General features: G+C 49.9%; 1 protein-coding gene across 1 annotated transcript; it reads left to right on the forward strand.

The window, feature by feature from the left end:
• Position 1: 1 nt before the first annotated feature.
• Rab8a (RAB8A, member RAS oncogene family) lies at positions 2 to 20,188 on the forward strand. The gene is made up of 8 exons (XM_034520269.2): positions 2 to 332; positions 7,539 to 7,599; positions 10,404 to 10,464; positions 13,680 to 13,757; positions 15,008 to 15,097; positions 15,485 to 15,550; positions 16,801 to 16,851; positions 19,057 to 20,188. Exons 1-8 carry the CDS (start codon positions 209 to 211, stop codon positions 19,147 to 19,149), a joined length of 624 nt encoding a protein of 207 aa, XP_034376160.1. The 5' UTR covers positions 2 to 208; the 3' UTR covers positions 19,150 to 20,188.
• Positions 20,189 to 25,069: the final 4,881 nt, after the last annotated feature.

Consider the following 25,069-nt stretch of genomic DNA (forward strand, 5'->3'; position numbering starts at 1 on the left):
TGTGGGGTCGGCTGCTTCCGGCTCTGCGCCGGATTCGCCCCTTTCCCCTAGGGTCCCAGCGACAGGCGGGGCTCGGGGTGGCGGGCGTCGGCCTAGGTGACGCGCGGCGGGCGGGGGGCCAATAGGGGGCGGGATCTGAGATGATAGACGCGTCCAGCGACCAGTGGCGAGGCGCCGGCCGTACTTCCCGTCGGGGAGAGAGTGTAATATGGCGAAGACCTACGACTACCTGTTCAAGCTGCTGCTGATCGGGGACTCGGGGGTAGGGAAGACCTGTGTCCTGTTCCGCTTCTCCGAGGACGCCTTCAACTCTACGTTCATCTCTACCATAGGTAGCGGGGCCTTGGGCGGCCGGGGACCGAGCTGGGCGCGCCCCTGTGGGGCTGGGCTGAGGGATCGACTCAGGATCCACTCCGGCTGAGGATCCGGGAGGGTCGCGGGGCCGGACAGAGAACCGCAGCGGCCTCCACCTCCCGGCAGGGAGTCCGGGCCCGGGCCCGGACCCTGGCGGGACGCCGGACACCAGGATGCAAACAGGGTCATGCAGACTGCAGTCTGAGGAAGAGCGTGCCCTGGGCTGGGGTCCTGGTGCCTGTCAACTCTGTGTCTTTATAGCAGGCCTCTAGACTGTTCTTCCGGGGAGATCCCCGTCTTACAGAAAGTGGAAACTGAGGCATGGAGGTGACACCTGACCTCTTGCATAGTTTCCTATTTGGCACGATTGGCAAGTACAATATCAAATCTGTAGTGTACTCGTGTTGGGTGCTGTGTCCCTGGAGGAGGAATTTGAAACTGAGGGAGGGTGTGGCATGCACTGAAGGTCACAATCTACAGGTGTCAGGGATGAGATTTGAACCCAGGTGTGTCTGACTCCAAAACTCAAGGTTCCTTTGTTCCCAGAGCTTCAAGGGACCAGCACCACTGATCCACATCTAAGTCAGGACTCCAACCCAAAGTTCTCCTGCCTTCTCTCTAAGGAATGGTGGCAGTATCTGACATCCCGGTGGGAATACAAGATAAAAAGTTCCAATGAGAAACTAAGACCAGCCATGGCTACGTGCAGCCTTGACTGACTTCCCTATCACTGGGTCAAGAACACCACCTGTCACTTTTTGAACAGCTTTCCCCCAGGGCTGCCTCACAGCGCAGTTGAACCGAATTGGCTTGTGATGGTCCCAGTCCTGATGTCAAAAATGGTGCTGACCATGCTTCTTACCATGAATAGTCATGGCTCATATTGAGATATTACCTGGAAGTAAATCCTGTCAAACAGAGTGGCCTAGATGGTGTATGGCCCTGAAACAAGAAAATGGTCTCTAGGCCTGGTTTATCCCTAGTCAGGATGTGGTTCCATTGTTGGAACCCTGGGTTCCAAGTCCTGTGCCCTGAAACCAGATGTGGTAGTGAACACCTGTCATGACAGCACGAGGGTGGGGGGGACAGGAAGATCAGGAGTTCAAGATCATCCTTGGCTACATAGAGTGTTCAAGGCCAGCCAGGGCTACATGAGACCCCGCTTGGAAAGAAAGGAAAACTTAGGGGATGATTTCTGTGTAATGTCAACTAAGTTGTTGTCTCCCTGGCCTGACCATCACGTGTTAATGCCAGGTACTATCTCCTTCCCAGTTGGCACTCTGAAACAGTCATTTGTCAGGTATCAAGTATAGGGAACTGGATAGGGAATCATCATACTTGAATTCTAGGTTGAGCAAGCTCTAACCCTCTCTGATCCAATTTTATTTAGAGTAGATGTGGCACTGTCTGTCTTGGCTGGTGCCCTGGGTGGTTAAGGATTAGATCTATACAACCAGTGAAGGGGTCAGTCAAGAGGAAGCAGAGGGTTTGGGCACTCCTGAGCACAGGTGCATCTAAAGCTTCTCCCCTCCCCCACCCAAACACTCAGCTTTGGAGTTACCCTCAGGTGAGGACCAAACAGGAAGTGACAGTCGCTACCCACAGGCTCTGGCTTGTTCTCAACACAGACCTCAGTTTCCCGTCCTCAGACACTTCCTAGTCAACACCAACATGGTGACATTAGTTTTCAGAGGTGTTTTTTGTTTGTTTTGGCATGCATACATGTGTGTGAGCATGTTCCTGTGTGCATGCAGGAACAGTTGGGGTTATTCCTCAATCTCCACCTCATTTTTTTTAAATTATCTTATTGGGAGTGTACATGCATGCTTATGCACATGTGTGGGTCAGAGAACAATTTTGAGAGACTGTTCTTTTCCATCCACCATGTGGGTTCTGGGAATTGATCTCAGGTTGTCAGGTTTATGGGTGAGTACCTTCACCCACCAAGCTATCTTTGCTGCGTCTCTCACTGAACCTGGAGCTCGCCAAGTGTTGAGTCTGGCTGGCCAGCAAGCCCCAGGACCCTTCTTTCTCTGTCTCCCAGTACTGGGATTGTAAGTTTATGCCACCATGCCCAGGTCCTCTTGCTTTTGTGGCAAACACTTTAGGGGTTGAGCCATGGCCCTAACCCTTGTTTGGTTTGTTTGTTTGAGACAGGCTGGCTATATAACCAGGCTGTCCTGGAACTCATGGAAAGCACCTGCCTCTGGCTCCCAAATTCCAGTGTCAAAAGACAGCTTATGGGAGTCAGTTTTCTCCTTCTACCACGTAGAACTCAAGTCGTCAGGCTCAGTGGCAGCGCCTTTACCCACTGCTGTGGCTCCTTCCTGCTGACCTGCAATGCTTATTTTGCATCTCATATGTTTGTTCAGTTTTTCTTTTTGAAATACTGAGGATGGAGCCACGGGCTTCAACACAGGTCAGCTACACGTCTGACTCTGACCATCTCCATCTGGCTGGTTTAAAACTTCTTTTTTTTAAGTTTTTTTTTTTTTTTAATTTTATATTTGTGAGTACATTGTCACTGTGTGTAGACACACCAGAAGAGAGCATCAGATCTCATTACAGATGGTTGTGAGCCACCATATGAGTGCTGGGAATTGAACTTAGGATTTCTGGAAAAACAGTCAATGCTCTTAACGGCTGAGCCATCTCTCCGGCCCAGTTTTAAAATCTTGGTCAGAAAACCCACTTAGTCCTTCAGGGTCCGGAGGAGATTGGCCTCATCCTTTATAGTGAAGTGGGTGTGACTGTCAAGATTGATCGCCCAGTGAGGTAGGTGGAGGTGGCATTTGAACCCAGGATTCCTCCCTTCTGGAATCAGTATCACATTCCCACAGACCTCTGTCTTCTAGAAAATTATTCTTCTTGACCTTGAAGTTATAGCCTTATAATTCTGGACCCTCAAAAAGTTTACAGTTCCTCACTCAATTGATGCATTAATAAAAATCAGGAGGGCTCCAGACCAAAGCAAGATTTATGACTACAGTTGGTTACACACTGACCCTGGACTTCTGTGTGACACATTGGGGAATGTCTCTGGAAGAGTGTTCTCCAGCCACCTAATCCTAAGTTATACAGGATCCCCACCTAGTTATACAGGAAGGTACATCCATCCATACTGGCAGCCAGCAGCTTTCACTGTGTTTATTAATGAACCAAGATTGAGTGGTGGTTGTTTTCTGAAAGCTGTGCCCATGTGACAGAGCCCTGTGAATTATTTGTTGTGTGAACCTGGCCCTGTAGCACCCAGTTCTGAAGCCAGGCTCAGACCCATTCATTGTTCCAGCAGACGCTGTAGTTGGGTTATCTAACCATCTCTCTGTTGTTTGAGATGGGACCTCATGTAGGTAGCCCAGGCTGGCCTGGAAATCCCCAGGTAGCTGAGGATGACCTTGAACTCCTGATTCCTCTAGATCGCTTGGGTACACCAGAACACCCAGTTTATTGGGTGTAGGGGTTGATCCCAGAATTTTGCTGTGTGAGCAGTCTACCAGTCACAGCCTGATTTGTTTTTAGTGTTAATCACATTTTTGTGTTGGGTGCTCCTGCCATAGTGCATGTGTGGAGGTCAGAGGACAACTTGGCAAAGGTCAGTTCTCTCCTTCCATCATATGGGTCCTGGATCAGACTTAGGCTTAGGCTTTGTGGCAAGTGTCTTTACCTACTGAGCTGTCTCACCAGTCCTGTGTGAGAGAAAGTGTGTGTGTGTGTGTGTGTGTGAGAGAGAGAGAGAGAGAGAGAGAGAGAGAGAGAGAGAGAGAGAAATTGACTGACTGACCGACTGACTTAATGTTGCCAGGCTGGCCTAGAACTCCTAGGCTTAATTTTTCCTCCTGCCTCCCAAGTAACTTCAAACTTATTTGTAGCCAAGGTTGCCCTTGAACTCCTAACATCCTACTGCCACCTCCAAGTGCTGGGATGACAGACGTGTACTGCCACCTTAGTTTATAGTGGTTCTGGGCCTATCTTCAGGCTAGACAAGCCTCCTGCCACCTAAAGCATAGCCCCACTCCCAGATTTTTAAAAGTTTTTTTTAATAACTTTTATTAATTTAATGGGGGAGGGGCTGTGCAGGCACGTGTGGATCCTGGGACTTGAACTTAAGTCATTGGGCTTATTGGCAAGCACCTTTACCCACCTCCATTTGCCAACCTGGATAGTGGGCAGTTTGTGTCTCCTCTGGACATGACTGAAAATCTACAGATGACCCAGGCATGGTTATGCTTTTAATCTCAGCACTAGGGTGGCTGAGGCGGGAGAATCACTGTGAGTTTCCAGGTCAGCCTGGGCTGCAGAGTCTGCTGTAGTACTGTCCTGAGTTTAAGAGCCACTCCACCCTCCCTTTTCTCTCTCTTTCCCCCACCCCTCTCTCTGTTTCCTTGGCTGGTCTCAGATTCACACCTGGCTACTGTCTTCCCTAGAGCAGCTGAGATAACTCCACTGTTGATCCTCACTGAAGCTGGGATGGGGAGACTCAGCAGACCTTTGTCTACTCTGTCCACTGCTCCCTCCTGCACCTCCCTCCCATACTGTAGTTCTGTTCCCGAGCACAAGGTCACAGTGAGTTCTAGAGTACATAGTGTGTAAGGCTAAGCGTGGACTCTCTCCACTCTTAGTGTGGCAGTGGAGGACTGTCATTCAGTGATCCCCTTCCCCAGTCCACATGGTTCACTCATCAGAGCTTGGATGGATTCATTCCTTTGGTCTGTTGTTAGAATTTGAATAGACAGACGACTGTTTATATCTCCAGGAAAGTTCATGAAACGGTGAAGTCCTGTCTAAAAAAATTCAGGCCAATGAGATGGCTCAGCAGATAAAGGCACTTTCAGGCAAGGCTGACAACCTGAGTTCTTGGGATCCACATGGTAGAGAGAGCTGCCTCCTGAAGTGTACTGCCACCTTCCAAAAATGTATATGAAAAAAATATATGGAATATATTCAGAATTCCTATGTAAATAACCTGTCATAGTATAAGAGGAATTTGAGCATCAGCAGGTTTGGGTGTGGGTGTAGGGTACTGAGCCATCTGTTGCACATCGTGGGATGGTGTGTCTAGTGTTGGAATGATAATAGTGGATGAAGACCCCCACAAAGCCATTTTGAACAATAACTTGAGCAGGAGAGGGGCACCAAGGTGACTGTGGAAGTAAAGACCATTGCAGGAAAGAGAAGAGCAGGTAGGAAATCCCCTAGGATACTTGGGATATGTAGGGAGCTGCCAGGGGACCAACATGGCTGCACAGAGGACTGTTGTCTTTGTCACTGTTCTATTGCTGTGAAAAGACACCATGACCAAGGCAACTCTTAGAAGAGAAAGCATTTAATTGGGGCTTGTTACAGTTTTAGAGGTTTAGTCCGTTATCCTGGCAGGGAGCATGCTGGCATGCATGGTACTAAAGCAGGAGCTAAGAGCTCCACCCTGATCCACAAGCCAAGGGGAAGAGGCTGGGCCTAACATGGGCTTTTGAAACCTCAAGGCCTACCCCTAATAATATATCCCCTCAAACCATGCCACACCTCCTAATCCTTCCTATCCTTTCAGACATGTTTACGTCTTGGGGACCAAGCATTTAAATACATGAGCCTTTGTGGGGACAGTGGCATGTTAGACCCAGAAATCAAACCCAGTCACTAGGCTTAGCAGCAAGTTCCTTTATTTTGCCAGCCCTTGATTTAAAAAAAAAAAAAAAAAAAAAAAACAGCTTTACCATATCTGACATCTCATTGGTCCACCCATTGTGCCTTTTGGTGTGCTTTGAGTTACACATCCATCACCATAATAAATGTATAATGTCTCCTTGTGCCAAAAAGAGGCATCCTCGTGCCCCTTGGCCCTTTATCTTCCCCATGCCCCAGCCTGGCAACCTCAGGCATCGTCCTTGTCTCTGGATCTGCCTGCTCTGGACACTTCATGTCAGCCTAGTCACTCCATGTGTGGCCTTTCCTGCTTGGCTTCTCTCACTCAGCATTGTGGTTTTGAGCCTCTCTACAGTGTCTCAGATGGGTGTCTTGCATTCGGTTCCATGACTGAGCTATATCCCACCATATAGATGGTCCGTTAGCTGATCTTTTTGGCTCTTGGTAGCTCATTGGCAGCTCTGGAGCTGAGGCCAACTTTGGGAACATAGTTACAGTTAGGGTTGTTTTGGGGTTTTGTTGATATTACATAGGTTGGCCTCACATTCATTATGTAGTTCTCTGACCTGCTGATCTTTCTGCCTCCACTTTATAAGTGCTGGGATTATAGATGGGTGTCAGCACACCTGGTATACAGCCGGTTTGCCAGCTACATGTCAGAGCCCTGTTCCATAGTCATCTAAGACCCCTTCCTGATAGTGCCACCTCTCCCTCTGTAGTCCCCTCTCCTGAGGGTGACTTGGAAGCTCTTTGGCACCCACTGTTCCTTTTCAGTCTCCTCTACAAACCTTGGGCTTCAGATGTAGCTCAGAAGTAAAGTACTTGAATACCATCCACAGCAAGGCCTGAAGTTCCAGCCAGAGCCACTGGGAGAAGGCAGTGTGATGAGTCACGCCAGGCACGCCAGCACCCAGAAGGTAGAGGTGGGAGGATCAGGAATTCATGGTTACCTTTGCCTACATGAGATTCGGTCCTCAAAAATAGAAGTAACTGAAAAACAAAAACAAAGCAAAACAAAATGCTGGGCAGTCATAGTGTATGTCTTTAATCCTAGCACTTGGGAGGCAGATTTCTGAGTTCGAGGCCAGTCTGGTCTACAGAGTGAGTTCCAGGATAGCCAGGGCTACACAGAGAAACCCTGTCTCCAAAAACAAAACAAAATAAAACAAAAAGAAGTAACTGAAGCTGGGCAGTGGCTGGGGAAGAGGGTAGGGCCCATCGGCAACACAGTGCACTATGGGGTGGCAGACCCCAGCCTGTGGAAGGCTTTAGGATGCCCACTGGGCCAGGGAGGGGCAGCAGGAAGGTGGGGCTAGCCCAAGGGCCTTGCCCATCCGCCACTACCAGCTTCCCTTCATCTGCTGTTGTCCCCACAGCCTCAAGCTGTGCTTCTAGCAGGGAAAGATACTTCCAAAAGCTTCCAGTTTTGTTGTGGAGAGGACCCTGAGGTCCTGAGGACCCAGCATACAGCTGCTGTTCCAAAAGCCATAGCCCAGGAAGTGGCCTGGCTTTGATAACACTTTTTATTCTTCCTTTTCTTTCAGGGATTGACTTTAAAATTAGGACCATAGAGCTTGAGGGCAAGAGGATTAAACTGCAGATATGGTGAGTGCTTTCGCCTGTGTGGCCCCTGCGTTGTGGCCACACTGGGCTCGACACTGGGAGCAAAGCTGTTGGTGCCCCTCCACATATACACACTGTCCTCTTTTTCCTTTTTATATTTTTTGAGACATAGTCTGTCTGTAGTCCTGGCTGGCCTGGAACTTACTTAGTATGTATGTAAATCAGGCAAGCCTCAAACTCCCTGAGATCTGCTTGCCTCTGCCACTTGAGTACTGGGATTAAAGGAGTGTACCGCCACATCCTGCTCCAAAGATGACTTCAAATTCCTGACCCTCCTGCCTGTTCCTGAGTGCCAGGATGACAGGTGACAACACTTGGTTTTTGCAATGATGGTATGAACCCAGAGCCCCATGAACACTAGACAAGGGCTCTACCAATTGAGTAAAATTCCTTAGTCTCCAGCCCTGAAAACAGTTCTTTTCCTCAGAAGATCCCTCAGTTTCATACCCAGCTTGGGTAGCCGTCTTCTGCTGGCCTCTGGAGCCTAACATTGTGTTAGGGACATAACATCTGTGAGAGAGGAGCTGCCCTATCCAGTGAGCTCAGTGTCCCAGGGTGCATGAGAATTATGTTGAACCTGGAGAGAGCCCTCCATGCCAGGAGGTAGCAGAGAAAGAGAAAATTCTGGAAGCTTTCATATGTGGAAATGGATAGGATCCCAGCAACGAAGTACCCAGCAGATATGCCATAAGCCATGGCCCTCCCAAGGAGTAGGCAGAGGTGGTAGCATAAGACTCCTGGGCTATGAATTTCCTCTTTCTCTTTTTGTCATGACAGTGTCTCACCATGCTACCTAGCAAGGTAACCCAGGCTAGCCTGGGACTTCAGTTTTAGCCTCAGCTTCCCAGGTTCTCAGATGACGAATGTGTGCCGCCACACCCAGCTGGGGGTTTCCTTCTGAGCCCAAGGCCTCACCCCAAATTTTCAAGGCCTCACACTACTTCCTGTTTTCTCCCCTGTGGAGAACTGAGGCCTCACTTTCTGGTGTGTGGACCTGAAACCCACAAACAACCTTAAAGCTAAGGCCAGACCCAGCAGCCAGAACTCATAGTCCTCAGCTCTGGGGGCAACCTTGGCAGCCAGGGTCAATTAGGAACCTGTGAGTATCTAGGACCCCATCACTGATGTGGACTGGGAAGTAATTCAGCATCCTGGGAGGCTGACTTCAGGCAGCCTTGAGCAAACAGACCAAGTTACATTAAAGAGCAGTGGTATATATTTGTCATTCCAGCCCTCATGAGGCAGAGATAGGAGGGTCGTAGCAAGTTCTAGGGCAATGCGGCCTGCATAGTGAAAACCTATGTCAGAACCAAACAGAACAGTGTGATCAAACACTCAGCCAGCCAGGTACCCCTGGGAGGGAGCAGACAGCCTAGATGCCCCTCCCCCATGGCATACTCAGGTCTCTTTAGTCTCAGCCTGAGCCATCACCGACTTGCCAGTATCTCTAGGCAGCCTCCTGGCTCCCCTTATCTCTAGCTAGTCATCACCTCCTGCTCTGACTGCAGACCTTGAACCTGGAGGAGGGAGAATCCTTGTCTGTCCTCAGGGCTAGGTCATCAGTCCTGGCCACATGGTAAGTTACAACCCATAGAAATCCGCCACTTCCAACACAGTGGCCATGCTGCAGCCTTTGCACCTGAGTCCAAAGTGACAGTCCCAGCAAGCCAAGCTACCTGCCCCAGCTCCTCCCTTTCTCCCTCTCCCCTCAGCAGTCTCAGCCAAGAGAAGAGCCACTGGAAGGCTGGCCTGGGCTGCCATTAACGTTCTTCACCCTGCATGTTCTCTGCAAGTGCCACTAGCACATCATCTCGGAATTAAAGTTAACATTAAAATGAGAAATTTGGAGCCAGGAACAGGATTCAGTGACAGAGCACTTACCTTAGCATATATAGAGCACTCGAGTTCCATCCCCTGAGCCATAGTAAAGTAAGATTCAACGCCAAGGGGCCAGCAAGATGGCTTAGCAAGTAAAGGTGTTTTCTGCAAAGCCTGATGACCCTGAGTTTGATCCCCAAGACCTAGACCTAGACCTAGACGGACAAAACCAACTCCTGCAAGTTCCCCAGCATGTGCTTTGGCACACACGAACAATAAAGACAGCAGAAAACACCACAGGGAAGCGCACGTAAGCACTGGGCCTTTCTGTGGAGTCCAGACATCCAGGGCCTTCAGGAAGAGCCAGGGCTCAGGGATAAAAGGCCTGCCTCTGAGTAAGTCATTTTCCTCCAGGCCTAGGGATGGACCTGTGGCCTTGTATGTACTAGGCAGACACTACCACCAGGCACACCCTTCCCTTTCTTATTCTATGACAGTGTCTTGTTGTATATCCTAGGCTGGCCTGGAACTCACAGTCCTCCTGCCTAGGCCTCTCCAGTGCCAGGGTGACAGGTGGGTATGTGACCACACACCCCATATACCCAGGTGGCACTAACTCAAATGCCACCTCCCTAGACACAACCTCCTTCATGCAGGTAATGACAGAATGCACTTTGGAACAGCAGCTCCTGAGTTCACCCTGCTCTTTTTGACAGTCAGGACTAGAGCCCATCCTCAGCATCAACTGCACAGACCCCCAGGACAATACCAGGGAGCCAATACACGGGTAGAGGGGACAGTCCAGTGGAACGTTTGTCCAGGGGACTCAGAATGGCTGTGGTCTATCACTCCACATCCCGTTCTGTGTAATCACATGACAGAGGCGATTCTTTCTTGAGCAGGAGGGAATCAAGGGAAAAATCTAGCAGGCCAGGGATGTCACTAATACCCTTCATCTTTGCTTCTAGGGACACGGCCGGCCAGGAGCGGTTTCGGACAATCACAACAGCCTACTACAGGGGTGCCATGGTACCAACTTTGTTATTGTTGAAGTGGAAACAAGCAGCAGTACTAAGGCCTGAGTGATTGGCTTTTGTTATTGTTTCATCTTGTTAAAACAGTCCCAAAATGTAGCCCACAATGCAGCCAAAGCTGGTCTGGGACTCAAAATCCTTCTGCCTTAACTTCCCAAGTGCACCCAGCTTGTTTTATATGTTTTTAAAATGTTGTATTGTGTATTTGTGTGTGCATGTGTGTACATGAGTGTGGAAACCAGAGGTCAGGTCACCCAACATTGTTCCTTGAGTGCTTCTCATTGGCTTGGAACTTGCCAGTAAGACAAGTAAGGCTAGCCCAGAGTTTACTTTAGTCCAGGCTGGCTGGGAACTCACGGATTTTCCTGCCTTAGCCTCCCCAGGCTAGGATATCACAGGTGTCTGCACCATACCTGGCCAACCTTTGTGTCTTGCAGAACCTGTGTTCCAACTCTTTAGGCAACTCAGGACCCGAACTGGCTTTAAAGAGGTCAGTGTGCCCTGACCGACTCACTGAAACATTATCTCCACATACATCACAACCAGTCCCCGCCTTCAGACCTCAGACCTAGTGTAGGGATGAGAGGAGCACCAGGAAACCCACCCTTCAGGTGAAGACAAGCCTCAGCTAGCCTCCAGAGAGGCCCTGGAATTTACTAGAACAACTTGAAGGCTGGACTTACTTGGGATTATTGTTCCATCTTCCACCTCGTCCTGCACTAGCAAACTCACCCCCACATATTTTCCTGTGGAGATGGGGGGAGACAGCAGGAAAGGACCAGGTCCTACCCTGACCAGGTGCTGCTTGTGTGAGACTCTGCAAAACAGGGCATGAGAACAAAGGAGACAGGAGGAGCCGCTTTGGTCCTGCCCAGAACCCTAGGCCACCTCCCAGCCTAAGTCCTCTCAGAAATGTCCCCACATTCCTGGGAAAACAAATGGATACCTGCCCCCAGAGTCCCATTTGATCACCTGGGCCTTCTGTAGCCCAGCCTGCCATTTAGGGCCACGGGCTCCCAGTTCTTCCCAGCATGCTGTCCATGCTGTGAACACAGTGTGAGTCTTAGTCCTTGTGTAAGCCTGATGCCTGAGAACTCATGGGGACACTTGAGGAGCCTGGGAGCAACAGGCGTGAATAGTGACATTAGAGTAAGTATTTAGAATGTCCCAGGAAGGGCAGCCAACACTGGAAACTCAATCCTGTGGTCTGCAACCTTAGCGTCTTCATTAAAATTAATCCTGTTTTGCCCCTCAAGGGCAGTGGGGTCCGGGGTACCTCTGTTCTCTGGAGAGAGCTATGTGGACCTCTCTAGACTCAGATAGTCTCCCTAAGCCCCCACCTCCCTGACCAATAGTACCCTCAGTGTTAGCCTGGGATCTCCTTGGATCATGGTCATGCCCTGCTTAGTACAGGTGTGGACAGGACCCCGAGACTTGGCAGTCCAACCTGTCTGAGTTTACACATGGATTCACTGGCTGTGCCCTAACTGGCACCAAGATGATGGGAATCTCCTTCAGTATTGTTGATGAAACATGTTCTCACTGTGTAGCTTAGGCTAGCCTGGAACTGATCCTTCTGCCTCAGCCTCCTGTATGCTAGGATGACAGGTCTGTGCCACCCAACATACATGTAAACCATGTCTGGTTTACAAGGAACCAATGATGGAACCCAGGTTTCATGTATTCTAGGCAAATGCTCTGCCACCTGAGCTATATACCCAGCCCAATGTTTTGTTGTTTTGTTTTGAGATAGGTGTCACTGTGTAGCCCTAACTGGCCTGGAACTCACTATGTAGAGACCAGACCCTCCCTTCTCCTGGGTATTGCTATTAAAGGCAAGCACTGTCACACCCAGGCTGATTTTTCTCTTGGCACCATATCTGTACCTTAGACTTGTAGTGAGCCTCTACATCAGCCTCCTGAGTGCTGAAATTAGTTAGTGAGTTATTAGTTCTAGCTTGTGCAGGCTAGTGACAGCTCACACAGACAGCCCATGTTACTTTGTTTTTATTTGGTTCTGGTTTCAGGGCTGGGGATGGAACCCAGGCCCTGACACGGGCCTCTGCCCCTGCTGGTCACTCCTCCTCCATGGTAAATGTGGGCAGCCTTAGAGATGGGCTGCTGCATTCTGTACAAGACTGTCCCCTGTAGTGGATGCCTGAGGGAGAGGGGCAAACAGCCTAGGCTCGAACCAGCTATGGGCCTGGAAACACACAGTGCTTGATCCTATGTGAGCCTTGTAATAGTGCCACCAAGTGCGCCATTGTAGGCGTCACATAGGAAACCCAGACCAAGACTCCTGCATATTGTCTTCTGACCTATACACGCACACACTCCTGAAGCCCCATAAGGAAATGTAGGGATGTGCCAGACTGTCAGAGGGTGGCTGCTCTCTGATTCAGTGTCCTCTGGGGCCGTGTGTGTGTGTGTGTGTGTGTGTGTGTGTGTGTGTGTGTGTGTGTGTGTGTGTGACAGAGAGAGAGAGAGACAGGATCTACATATAGCCTAGGCTGATCTCAACTTGCAACAGTCCTCTTGTCTCAGCCTCTGAGTGTTAGGATTTATGGTTCCGAGCATGAGGCAGCACTCGGGGCTCATGGATTTCCATCTTAATCAAAAAGGTCTATCTTCCTGTGCCTCAGTTTCTCCTCTATAGTAGCAGTGAGTCAGTAGAGTTAGGCTTGGCTGAGGCCACTTTCTGGGTCTTTTGGATCTGTGGACTCTGTTAAGTGTCCCCTCACGTTCATTAGGGATCTGAAGAGACCACTTATTCTAGTCTCTTCAGAAAGCAGATCTCAGCTCTGAGTCACTAGAAGGCACGTGGAGTCAGACATGGTGGGGTCCTGATCCTTCCAAGGGCAGGGCCTGAGTACACACCCTAGCCTCAGGTTCCTGCCTGCTGTAAGCCTAGCACATAGTTAATATGATGCCATGTGTCCTGAAAAGGCACTGGTTGGGTCTGTAGGACTTTGGGAGTCCAGGTCCACATTTCTGCTGGCATAAGGAACCAGAAAAGGTTCATTACAGAGTGTGGCAAGGTCTAACTTGGGAGTCAGAAAGGTCACGATGGAAGTAGAGAAGATGACAGGTGACTGTGACTGGCTGGCTGAGACAGTGGTCATCTTCAACAGTGGCCATACCCAGTCCTGATGGGTACACTGCCTGCCCTGTAGACCCTCAAAGTCTATGTTCCTCTCTCTTTCTACCCAGGGTATCATGCTGGTCTACGACATTACCAACGAGAAGTCCTTCGACAACATCCGGAATTGGATTCGGAACATTGAGGAGGTGAGGGTACCCTTTTGGTTCTTCTTCTGGGCTATGCCTCTGAGCCAGGAACCTGGGGAACCAGTAAAGAGAGGAATGGGGCCAAGACACTTGCTGTCCACCTGAAACCGTCATTGCCCCGGAGCCACACAGTGCTATTTGGCTGCTCTTGCAGTCATTTCTGCTTGGGGTCACATGGGCATTCGGCTCAGACATCTTGAGCTGCTATGCAACAGGGTATGAGCCTGTCCAAGTCCAAATTTGGGTCAACAGGTAGTCCTAGAACAAGACCCTGAATTGTGAAGGGACAAGGAGGCAGCCAGCCCAGCCTCGCCTCCAACAGTTAACTTTGTCCTCTGTCCAGTTGCTCAGGGGCTAGCCACACCCATTCCCTTCCTGTCCAGCTCCACCTGTGGCCCTGATGACTAAGCAGGTGGGGCATTGGGTTTAAGGTGTCAAGAACTTCACCTATCTATAAAACCACAAAGGAACACTTGTCACTCTAGACCCAAGCCTGGTGGGCACCCAGGCCAGGCAGAGAGGCAAGCCCTTTGTTTATGAGCAATTGCTTTGGGCTGGTGTCAAGACCAGGCTGTTGCCCTTGCCGTGGAAGTCATCTTGGTCAAAAGAGGTCCTGGCTTTAGCTTTGGGGATACCCTGAGTGATCCTCTGACAGGAGGTGTGGCAGGCAGCAGAGGATGAGTTTCCCTCACAGCAGAGCTGCTCTCTGATGTTCTCTCCTTTGGGAACCGTGGTCCCTTCTACAGAGGAGCCACTAGAGGGACCGATGAGGGAGCTGTCTCTAGGAGAGAAGTCAGGGGAGCCAAGCCTGGGTACTCAGCAAGAACTTAGCAGGAAGTCTTGGCTATTCTAGGCACAGCCTTGTTTCTAGAATGTATAGAAAAGAGAGAGTTGAAAGATCCACACAGGCATTGGGACTTGAGCTGGCAAGTTGTTGAGTGGGTAAAGGCACTTGCCAGCAAGCCTTATACCCTCAGTTCAATGCCTAGAACCCAGATGGTGGAACCCATATGTGCCACGGTGTGTGCATGTGATTGCTCGCAAGCTGACACAGAATAGCTGTTGAGGGCATGGGTAAGGTCTCTCACATCTGCTCTGGGAGTCATGCCTCTGGAGCCTCGTGGCCATGATCCATGCAAGCCGTTTGCACAGGCAAGAAGTGTTCGACATCTAGGGACATAAACTGCCAGCCACCAAGCAGTCCACACCCTGCCTTCCACTTTGACCCTGATGTGTCCTGTTCCCCTCAGCATGCCTCTGCAGATGTGGAGAAAATGATACTGGGGAATAAGTGTGATGTGAACGACAAGAGACAGGTGTCCAAAGAACGGGGAGAAAAGGTGGGTACTGCCCCAGGGGGACCCTCGCAATCACTTACAGCTTGGGGTGCTCCTTCCTAGTCTTTCTGCCATCCTGACTTGCCTTAGATGGAGAGATCCTGGAGGCGATAGCCCCAGACAGGACAGAGGCTGCTCACGGCTAGCAATAAGAGCTTGACAGTGAGCTCTTGTCACCAGAACCAAGCAAAGCCAGGCACAGCTGACATCGCAGCAGGGAACAGAGCTGCCGTAGGCTATGCCACATTCCTCTCCTCAGCTCCCTGACCACTGTAGTGGGTACAGTACCATCGCACCCTTAGCTTGAGTATGGCAGCAGCCCACCCCAGTTTCCGTTCCTTAGGAAACAGTGAGAGTCCACACTGTGTTCATGTGTTGCCTCCATTACAGCTGGCACTCGACTATGGGATCAAGTTCATGGAGACCAGTGCGAAGGCCAACATCAATGTGGAGAATGTGAGTCTAGTCCGATCCTACAGGGAGCCGTGGGCTTATGGGATCAGGGCTCTGGGGCTGGAGGGGCCTTCCTTTGGAAGATTCAGCCTGGAGGATCCATAGGAAGTGGCCCTCTGTGGGGCACTCAGGACACATTCTCACTAGCTCAACAAATGAGGGAAACTGAAGCTCACATCTCAGTATCTAGTGCCCCACACCTAGACCCAGCTCTGTGCATCAGCCACACTACTAATTCACACCCCCCCAGTGAGGATCCAGCTCCCAGTGCTGTCTCCTGATCCTTATGCTGTCCCCAAGGCACCTGGCCCTCAGCTTTTCTCACAGGGCCCTAATGTCTTTCAAAAACAGACCTGTATACGTGTAATCTCAGCTCTCAGTAGACTGAGGCAGGATTGCTGAGGCCAGCCTGGGCTACATATTAAGACTGTGAGGGGAGAGGGGAGCTAAATCACCCACATCACTCTGCAAGGTACCTAGAGGACAGTGGCCAAGGCCCTTGTCCTGTTCAATTCCCTTCACCCCTACTCCTCCCATAAGCCACTTGGGCCTGCCCTCCCCAGCCTTTGCTACACTTCTTTTCTGCCATCAGATTCTTCTTCCCCTGTCCAGGCCAGGCCACCTGCTAATACCCATGGACACAATGCCTCTATGCACTCTCCCCTGGCCCCACTTTCCAGGTCACCAACACTTCATGGAGATGCTAAACCTACCTCAGAATGTCCCCTCCATGGGGCAGCAGGCGTTTGCAAGCTAGAATTTGTAGCTGTTTTTTTGGTTGGTTGGTTGGTTGGTTGGTTGGTTGGTTGGTTGGTTGGTGGTTTTTTTTTTTTTTTTTTTTTTTTTTTGGTGGTTTGTTTTGTTTTGTTTTGTTTTGTTTTGTTTTGTTTTGTTTTGTTTTGTTTTGTTTTTTGAGCGGAGGTGAGAGAGAGACAGAGAGAGGGAGGGAGGGACAGAACACAGCCATGGATAGATACTCCTTCCAAACCCTTCTGAACCACTCAATACCTTTGGGCAAATCACATGGTCTGTGAGCATCCTTCATTTCATCAAGGGCCAACTGAGTATAATGCCTGCTCACATTCACAGGATTTTTGGTCTGGGGGAGGGCCTTTGTTCCAAGGTGCTCTACTGAGGGTGACAGATGGGGGCCTGACTGGGGACAGAAGGAAATGCTGGCTGGGAGACCTCCCTTCCCTCTAGCCAACAACATCCCACCACTAGAGGGCACTGACAGCCTGTTCTCTCCACAGGCATTTTTCACTCTCGCCAGGGATATCAAAGCAAAAATGGACAAAAAATTGGTGAGTCCAAGTCCTTCCTAGGTCTCTATGTGGGGTTCTGTAGGATGCAGCCATCCTTGACCAGGGCAGCACATTACTGCCCAGACCTACCATCCTAGTGAGAGTGTGTGTGTGTCTGTCAGTCTGCATGTGTGTGCATGTGCAAATAGCAGCCAGTCAGTGTGTTCTTTCTTCACTTCCCACCTTAGTTTTTGAGACAGGGTCTCTGGCTAGACAGTGAACCTTGGGGCCCTCCTGAGCCACCCTGACACTGGGATTATAAGTACCACCACCCTGGCTTGGGTTTTTTGTTCTAGTTTTTTTTGTTTGTTTGTTTTGTTTTTACGATATTATTTTATTGGTTTTTTCGTAGTATGAAAGTTTTGCCTGCATGAATGTCTGCACCATATGCATGCATAGTGCTCTCAGAGGCCAGAGAGACTGAAGGCACAGATAGGAGCTGCCATGTGGTTCTGGGAATTGAACCCCGGTCCTCTGGAAGAGCAGCCAGTGCTCTAAACTGCTGAGCCAGCCCTCCAACACTGATCTATCTATCTATCTATCTATCTATCTATCTATCTGTCTATCTATCTTTATTTAGGGTCTCTCTATGTAGCTCTGCATGGCCTGGAACTCCCCATGTAGAAGTAGGTTTTGGGCAGGAAGGGCACATGTATGCTGGTACCTGAGAGGCTAGAGGCATGGGATCCCTGGAGCTGAAGTCACAGACAGTTGTAAGCTATACCTCATAGGTGCTGGGAATCAAACCCAGGTCCCCTGCAGAAGCCACTGGTGCGCCAACTTCTGAACTGTCCAGCTCCCACCCTTGGCTTTTTATATGTGCTGGGGGTCAAACTCTGACTGAGCCATCACTGCAGCCTTTTAAAGCCTAGCAGACCATTGCTGAGAACAGAAAGCAAAGCTTTCCTGACTGAGCTCACCATGTCACTGAAACCTGGGAACACTATGTGATCCTGCCCCCTGAGCACCTGCCCTTCCCCAGACTACCTGTGTGACTTGAGATCAGAGAACATTAGTTAGTCCTGGGGCTCTTTGAAGTGTGGTCACCCACAGTGTGTGTGAAGTAGAGCCTGCCCTACAAGTCACCCACATGTTCATCTGGGCTGTGAGCGGCCAGTGAGGCACAGGGTGGACTCGTGGCATCTCTTCATGCTTACGTCTAAACAGCAGCATTCCCTGTAAACCTGTATGCCAGACAGGTGCAGCACACAACTTGGGGCTTTGTGTAATAGATAACACAGTGTACCTCAAACCTACACTGTAAGGAAAAAGAACTGACTCATACAAGTTGTCTTCTGACCTGCACACACTCACACACACATAAATAAGTAATCTAATTTTTAAAAGTTTTCTTTGTAAGAAAAAGACTAGAGTTTAGGTCCTGTGTCTCTAGCAGCAGGTGGACCTCACCACCACTGGAGCACAAGAGGCAGAAAACTCTTTAAGCCCAGGCCTCCTGAGCCCTAAGGGACATTGTCTCATGATAGACATAGACGCTTGGGGTATTTAGCATGGATGGGTGTGTAGATGGAAAGAGGTAGGGAGGAAGGAGGAACAGAGGGGAAAACAAGACAGTTTGTACCACTGGGGGGTGTGGCTCGGTGGTAGAGCAGTTGCCCAGCATCCATGAGGTCCTCATTTCAGTACCAGGGGCAGCAAGAAACAGAAACATGTGGTAAGAGGAGTCTGGGTTTTGATGGGGAGGGAAAGGGAAAGGGTGACCGCCGAGGGGTGGTGAGAAGCAGACAAAGGCAGTCTGTGGGCTGTGGAAGGTGAGTGACCTGTCAGGAGACAGTGGGATGCTTTTGGAAGTGGTGGGTGATCATGAGGGTGAGTGACTTCGAGAGTTTGAGTGGATGTGATCAGTGGTGGGGGAGTGGGAAGGGTGGTGATGGATGGGTGGGGGGTTAGAGGGGACCGGGAGTCATTCAAAGGAGATGGGTTATTTGAATAGATGGACAGCGCATGAGTAGATGAGTGGATGGTTGCGTGGGTAATGGTGGGTACCCAAGTGGTTAGTAAGGAACAGATGAGCAGCAGGGGACAGATGGTGGCTAGCTGGCTACTGGGTGACTGGATCTGGTAATGGGTGGTGGAATGATGAGCTGGAGCGTCATGGACAGACTGTTTGACTGACAGCTGTTTGTGGATAGTAAGTAGAGCTGACAATCCACTGTAAATAACAAGGCAAACTTGTGACTTCAGGAAGGGAACAGCCCACAGGGGAGCAGCCATGGAGTTAAGATCACAGTGGAGCAGCAGAAGAGGACCAGCTTCTTCCGGTGCAGTCTCCTGTGAGGACAAGGTCTCTGCCCATCCTGAGCCTGCGCTCAGCCCAGCTGACTGTGCCTGCCCCGGGCGAGCCTCCACCTCCGATGCTCGGACATGGCTGCCCGGACTCGATTGAGAAATTGATTATTTTAGTAGCCATCTGATCTTTTCCACCTTCAGAGATGGAATGAGTTAGAATTTTGCTGTTTTTCCTGTGTCATCTGCCAGTCAGGCCTATCCGTCCCCTGCCGCGTTGCCACAGATGGAGAGAAGTTGGGTGGGGGCATGGCAGCCTCCATCCCCAGCCTTCTGTCCCTCCACCACAGAAGGGAGGCCAGTGGCAGTGCTCGGCCTGCCTGGCCCCATACTCCAAGCACCACCACCAGGGCCACTGAGGGCCAAGCCTGGCACCTGCCTTCACCTGTTCTCAGTTGTGGACAAGTGACAGCCATGTCCACTGTCTCCTTACGTGTCAAACCAAAGGGAAGCACAAACTAAGGAAAGCCCACTTAGAGGATTTTGGAAGAAGTGGACAGCTCCCATGGCCAGAGCAGGATGGGAGTCTGCAGTCTAGACTGAGGTGACATCACCACCACTCTCCCATGACCCACTGTCATTGGGCCACCGGCCTAAGTGGCACCAAAACAGCCTCCCCGATCTTCTCCTCCTCTGGCTGGCTCTAATCGGATGTTCCTTTTCTAGCTAAGATGATTTTTTATTTTTCCAGATTCCTAACACCATGAAATGATTCTGTCTGATTTTCTAGCAGCATACCTGGGAGATTGGGAACCAGCGTGACTGCCCTGAGCCCACAGGGCACCTGGTCCCTGAGACCCAGACAGGCATTCCATGGCCCAATGCTCCCCTGCAGTCTTTACCCAGTTGTGTTGTGACAGCTCTGTCCTCCTGGAGAGACTAATTGGGACCAAATGTCCTGGTGGGAGGGTGTTGTCTGGGAGTACCTTTCTTTTTACTCTAACCCTTCCCCCAAGCTGCTGTCAGTTCAAGCTGTCAGCATAAATCTCTCCCTTTTTTGAAATTAAAACCAACATACCAGCAATAGTCACCCATCCTCCCCTGGAGTCTCTGATGTACCATGTTTACACTGACCAGTGCACTCAGAAAATCGGATTAAAGTGCATTTAAAAAGAAGCAGTTCTGCCTGCCCAGCACCACCAGGTGGCTGTGATTGGTTGCAGGTTCAATAGTAAAAGGTGGCCTGGGGCCTGGAGAGTTGGCTCCACAGATGAGAACATGCAGCTCTGACAAACAAGTCAGCAGCCATCCATTGCCAGTGTCTCCTCAGTTAGGGGTGGGACTTCATCCTCTCCTCCCCCATCCACACTAGGATTTTGGCTGGCATGGTCTTTTGGTGGTCTTGTGCTTACAGTCTTAGCATCAGTGAGCTACTTGCAACCCTGTTATGTCTGGCAAACGCTTACTGCACACATCCTCCCCTCTGGCTCTTACTGCCTGCTTCCTACCTGGGAAGCACTCCGCCATACTTCTCAAAGGACCTGCCTCTTAAGTCCACACTGAGCTGGATCTGCTTTTTGTGGGGTGTTTTTGGTTTTTTGTAGCGGGCCACCATGTAGGCCAGGCTGTTTTTGAACTTGCAGCAGACTTCTTGACTTAGCCTCTTTGGTGTTGAAATGGCAGGCAGTCTTTACCAAACCCAGCTGGCACATATCATCGTGGACCATGAAGGGATCTCAGCTCCCACAGGTGGGAGGAAGATGCCAGGAAGATGGGGAATGGGTGAGGAAGACAACCAAGATGTAAACAGTGGTTACAAAGTGCTTTATACAAGGTGGCACTCTTAAGATCCTTCCTGTAGGGGCTGAAGAAATGACTTGGCAGTTAAGAGCACTTGTTGCTCTAACAGAAGCCCAGGTTCCATTTCCAGCACCCACCTGGTGGCTCACCACCATCTTTAACTCCAATCCCAAAGGACTGACACATCTAGGCTCTTAACACTATGCACACACATAGACATACATAATGCAGGCCAAACTCAAAACAAAAACTGCCTCCTGTCTGGGTCATAACTGATATCCCTGTAGTATTCGTTGGCCCTCAGAGTGAGCTCAGCATAGCTGGTCCTGCCAGGCATATGTGTGATCTGGGTTTCAAACCAGTGTTCACCAAGCAGGGTGCAAGGACAAGGTTTGGTGCCCAGGGTCTGCTGAAAATAATAGCTTGTTTCTTTTGACTTAGATTTTTCAAGAGTTCTTAAAACACTTGAACCTCCCTTCTAGCTACCCTCTAAAAGAGGTTATGAAATGAAAAGTTAATAGGAAACGGGGGTCGTGGACCTGTTTAGAAATAGTTCTTTGGGGCTATTTCAATCGTTCTTGCCAGCAGTCACTCAGCAATCACCACTCACGCACGAATCAGCACCAGCAGCACCATTGAGAAGAAACAGAGACTGCCAGTCAGCCCAGAGTCCATGGGCTTCTGTTCTATCACAAGACGTTTTTTGGCAAGTTACTCTCTGTGGAGTTACAACAAGCAAAGCTCAGCAAACCAATACAAGAGCGTTGTCAGTGAATTAAGTTGTAGATCAGGAGACCTATTTAGGCTGTTCCCAGTACTGGGGAAGTTAGGAGCAGAAAACCACCGAGAGCTATTTATGGGTTTGGAAGAGGCTTTTTAAATTTATTTTTATGTGTTTGTTTTCCCTGCATGTGTGACTGTGTACCACATTCATGCCTGTTGCCCTGGGTGAGTTGCCCCGGGCAGCCTGTTGCTTCCTATCTGTAGACTTGCCTGTCTAGCTGTGTGCCAGTGTAATTGTCCACACCCGTCTGTGCCTGGCCGCTGCTGTTCCACAACAGCTTCTGCTGTTTAGTTTGTTGAGACAGGGTCTCGTGTGGCCCCAGCTAGCCTGTACTTGATATGTAGAGCACTCTGGCCTTGAACTCACTGAGATCTACCTACCTCTGCTTCCTACGTGCCGACATTAAAGGTGAAGGCTATCATACCCAGCAGTAGCAAGTTTTTAGTTTAGACAAGTTATAGCCTGGGGCAGAACTTCCTTCATTTTTGTTGTTGAGTAATATTCCAGGGTGTGGTGTCATGTTTTGTGTGTCCTTCCGGGATTCTTGGGCTCACAGCTCAAGCCCAGTGTGGTAATGTAGTAGAATGTCTTTAAAAATATATTGTTCTCCCACCCCCACCCCGTGTGTGTGTGTGTGTGTGTGTGTGTGTGTGTGTGTGTGTGTGTGTGTTGTGTTTGTGGTCAGAGGACATCTTGTCAGAAGTCACTTTGTGATTGCTGAGGATCAAACTCAACTCAGGGCACCATGCTTGGCAGTAAGTCCCTTTACCCCTGAGCTGTGCTGCTGCTGACTCCTTATACACACACCTTTTGAGATAGGGAACAGCCCAGACTGGTCCATAGCCTCCTTCCTGCCTCAGCTTCTCAAAGTTCATAGATAAGAGGCACCCCATCGTTCCTTCTGCTTCAGCCTTGTCATCTAGTGTGGTACTTGCACAAAACTGGTGCCAGTGTTTATGAAATGAACAAAGGAAAGAGGAGAAGCAGGTATCCTATGCAGGAAGAAGAATGAAATGGGACGCCCACCCCTTGTCCCTGGAGTCTGGACCAAGCTGAGACAGCTTGGCTATAGTCACCTACCCTAAAGGCTGTTCACTGAAGCTCACTCTATGATGTCAACAGAAGAAGCTAACTTGGAGGGAGAGGGACCTCAGGGTGTCGCTGCCCCCCACCCTGTTATCTTCATTAGGTGTCCCTGTTCCCCCTGCCACCACTATCCCCTTCCTTCTTGAAGGGGCCCTGGCCAGCTACAACATGGGGAGCATGGTTGTGGCAGGCCTTGCCCTTCTCCCAGATACCTTCTTGTCTTGCTAAAAGTTCCATTAGATTACATCCCTAAAGCAAGCCCCCAAGCCCCCAAGGTCTATTCACTTCCTCCTCCTGAGGCTGACTACCAAGTTCAAAGTATGAAGTCCAGCAATCAAAAGCCCCCTTTGGCTCACCTAACTAACAAGCCCAATTAAAATCAAACACCTCATCCTAAGAGGGTTTCCCCTTTGTGAACCACATTTGCCTACGAGCCACATCAGTCTCCTCTATGCAGAGGCAATACTTTGTCTCCTTCCTGGACAAATACCCTCACCCCTTCCCTTGCCTCTCCTTTGTTTCTCTTCCCTTCTTCCTCTGCTTCCTGTCTTTGTCCCTTATCCCTGCCCTCTGTCCCCATGGAGTAAATAAATCTCCTTTGTGCTGAGAACTTGGTCTTGAGGGTCCCAAGAGGATAGTTTTCCTTTCACTTCCTTTGGAGGCTGTGGCTGTGTCCGTTTGTGAACCACAGACATGGGGTGGGGGAATTCTACTTTGACAGACTGACAGGAAGATGTTAGTCTAGAGGACCATAGCCCACAAGCTGCTCAGAAGAAGTGGGGTGGCCAAAGAGCCAAGCCAAAACAGGATAACCCCACAGGACCAGCCGTGCTCCACAGAGTGTAAGGAGGATTGGAGAGGTCAAGAGAGGTATCTGAAGTTGGCCCAGCCAGTGAAAGCACATCTCACCCCTTGAGCCTTGGCAAGTCACTGCATTAAGTCACAATAACTTGCCAGGATGCGCTGACTCAGCAGAACCCTTGATCCCTTGAGTGGGTCTATCATCAGGGCCTACGCTGGTTTCCTCCTCTGTTGGACCTTTGTCAGCCCAAAGACTCCCAAGCCCACACCACTTTGGAGAGGAGCAGGGGGTCAAAGAGGCACCAGCTCCATCCCAGAGAGTGTTAATTTCGAAGACCCAGGATAGGTGAAAATGGCTTTGCCACTGGAAAGAAGGGGTGGGGGAAGGAGCTTCCAGACAAGTCAGCTGTGCCTACTAGATTCAGAGACACAACACCCAGGACCCAGGATGTGCACAGGAGCCCCACACAGGTTATAGTTCATTTTTAAATCAGAAGAAAAGTCAGGCATGAACTGGGTCTGCAGCTCAGTTGGCAGGGTACTCGCCTAGTGAAAGAAGACCTGGATCCCATCCCAGTACCTCAGAAAATACGGTCACATCTATGATTCCAACACCCAGGAGGTAGAAGCAGGAAGAGCAGAGCTTCAACTTGTTCTCAGCGATCTAATGGATTCCAGGCCAACCAGGATGCTGTGAGATCCTGTTTTAGAAAAATAAACAAAAAACAGAAAGGGAAAGAAAAAAAGAATAAACTAGATGAAAATAGAACTCTATGGTTTACTCCAGTTTTGCTTTCTTGCTTTGGTTTTTGTTTGGATTTTGAGTTTGAACGTCCCTATGTAGCCCACACTAGCCTGGAACCCCAAACCCTCCTGCCTCAGGCTTCTGGGTGCTGCAACTACAAACCCAAGCCATCATGCCTTGATGTTGGCCTAGAGGGAAACATGATTGTAGAATGACATTTCAAATGTGTTTTGCAAAAAAAAAAAAAAAAAAAAAAAAAAGCCATGATAGGTACTGTATGTGCAATGAGTCTATCCCTTATGTCTCTTTCCAACCTCAGGGCCTTTGCACATGCTATTCCCGGTCTGCACACTGTTCCTGTACCCTGTTCCCCCCCACCCCCCCCCCCAGCAGCCTCTTCCACTTGTCACCCTTCACTCTCTGATTATCATTTCCTGACCTATGACTACTTCAAAGCTGCTGTAAGAGGCTGGGAATGTAGCTCAGTAGGTAGAGTGCTTTATAGCTCAGTAAGTAAAGTGCTTGTAGCTCAATCAGAGTGCTTGCTTATCACTGCTTCCATCCCTGGCAGTGCATAATCTTCATATGATGGCACAGGCCTACCAATACTCAGGAGGTCAAGGCAGAGTTCAAGATCTTCTTCAGCATCCCAACTTGGGGTGCATAAAACTGTGTCTCAAGAAAAAAAAACTAGAAGAATATCAATATTGGGAAGAAGGGTGGCAGTTGTCTCAGCGGTTCCATGGTGCTGGTAG

The sequence above is a fragment of the Arvicanthis niloticus genome, chromosome 16, assembly GCF_011762505.2.
Source record: "Arvicanthis niloticus isolate mArvNil1 chromosome 16, mArvNil1.pat.X, whole genome shotgun sequence".
NCBI lineage: Eukaryota > Metazoa > Chordata > Mammalia > Rodentia > Muridae > Arvicanthis > Arvicanthis niloticus.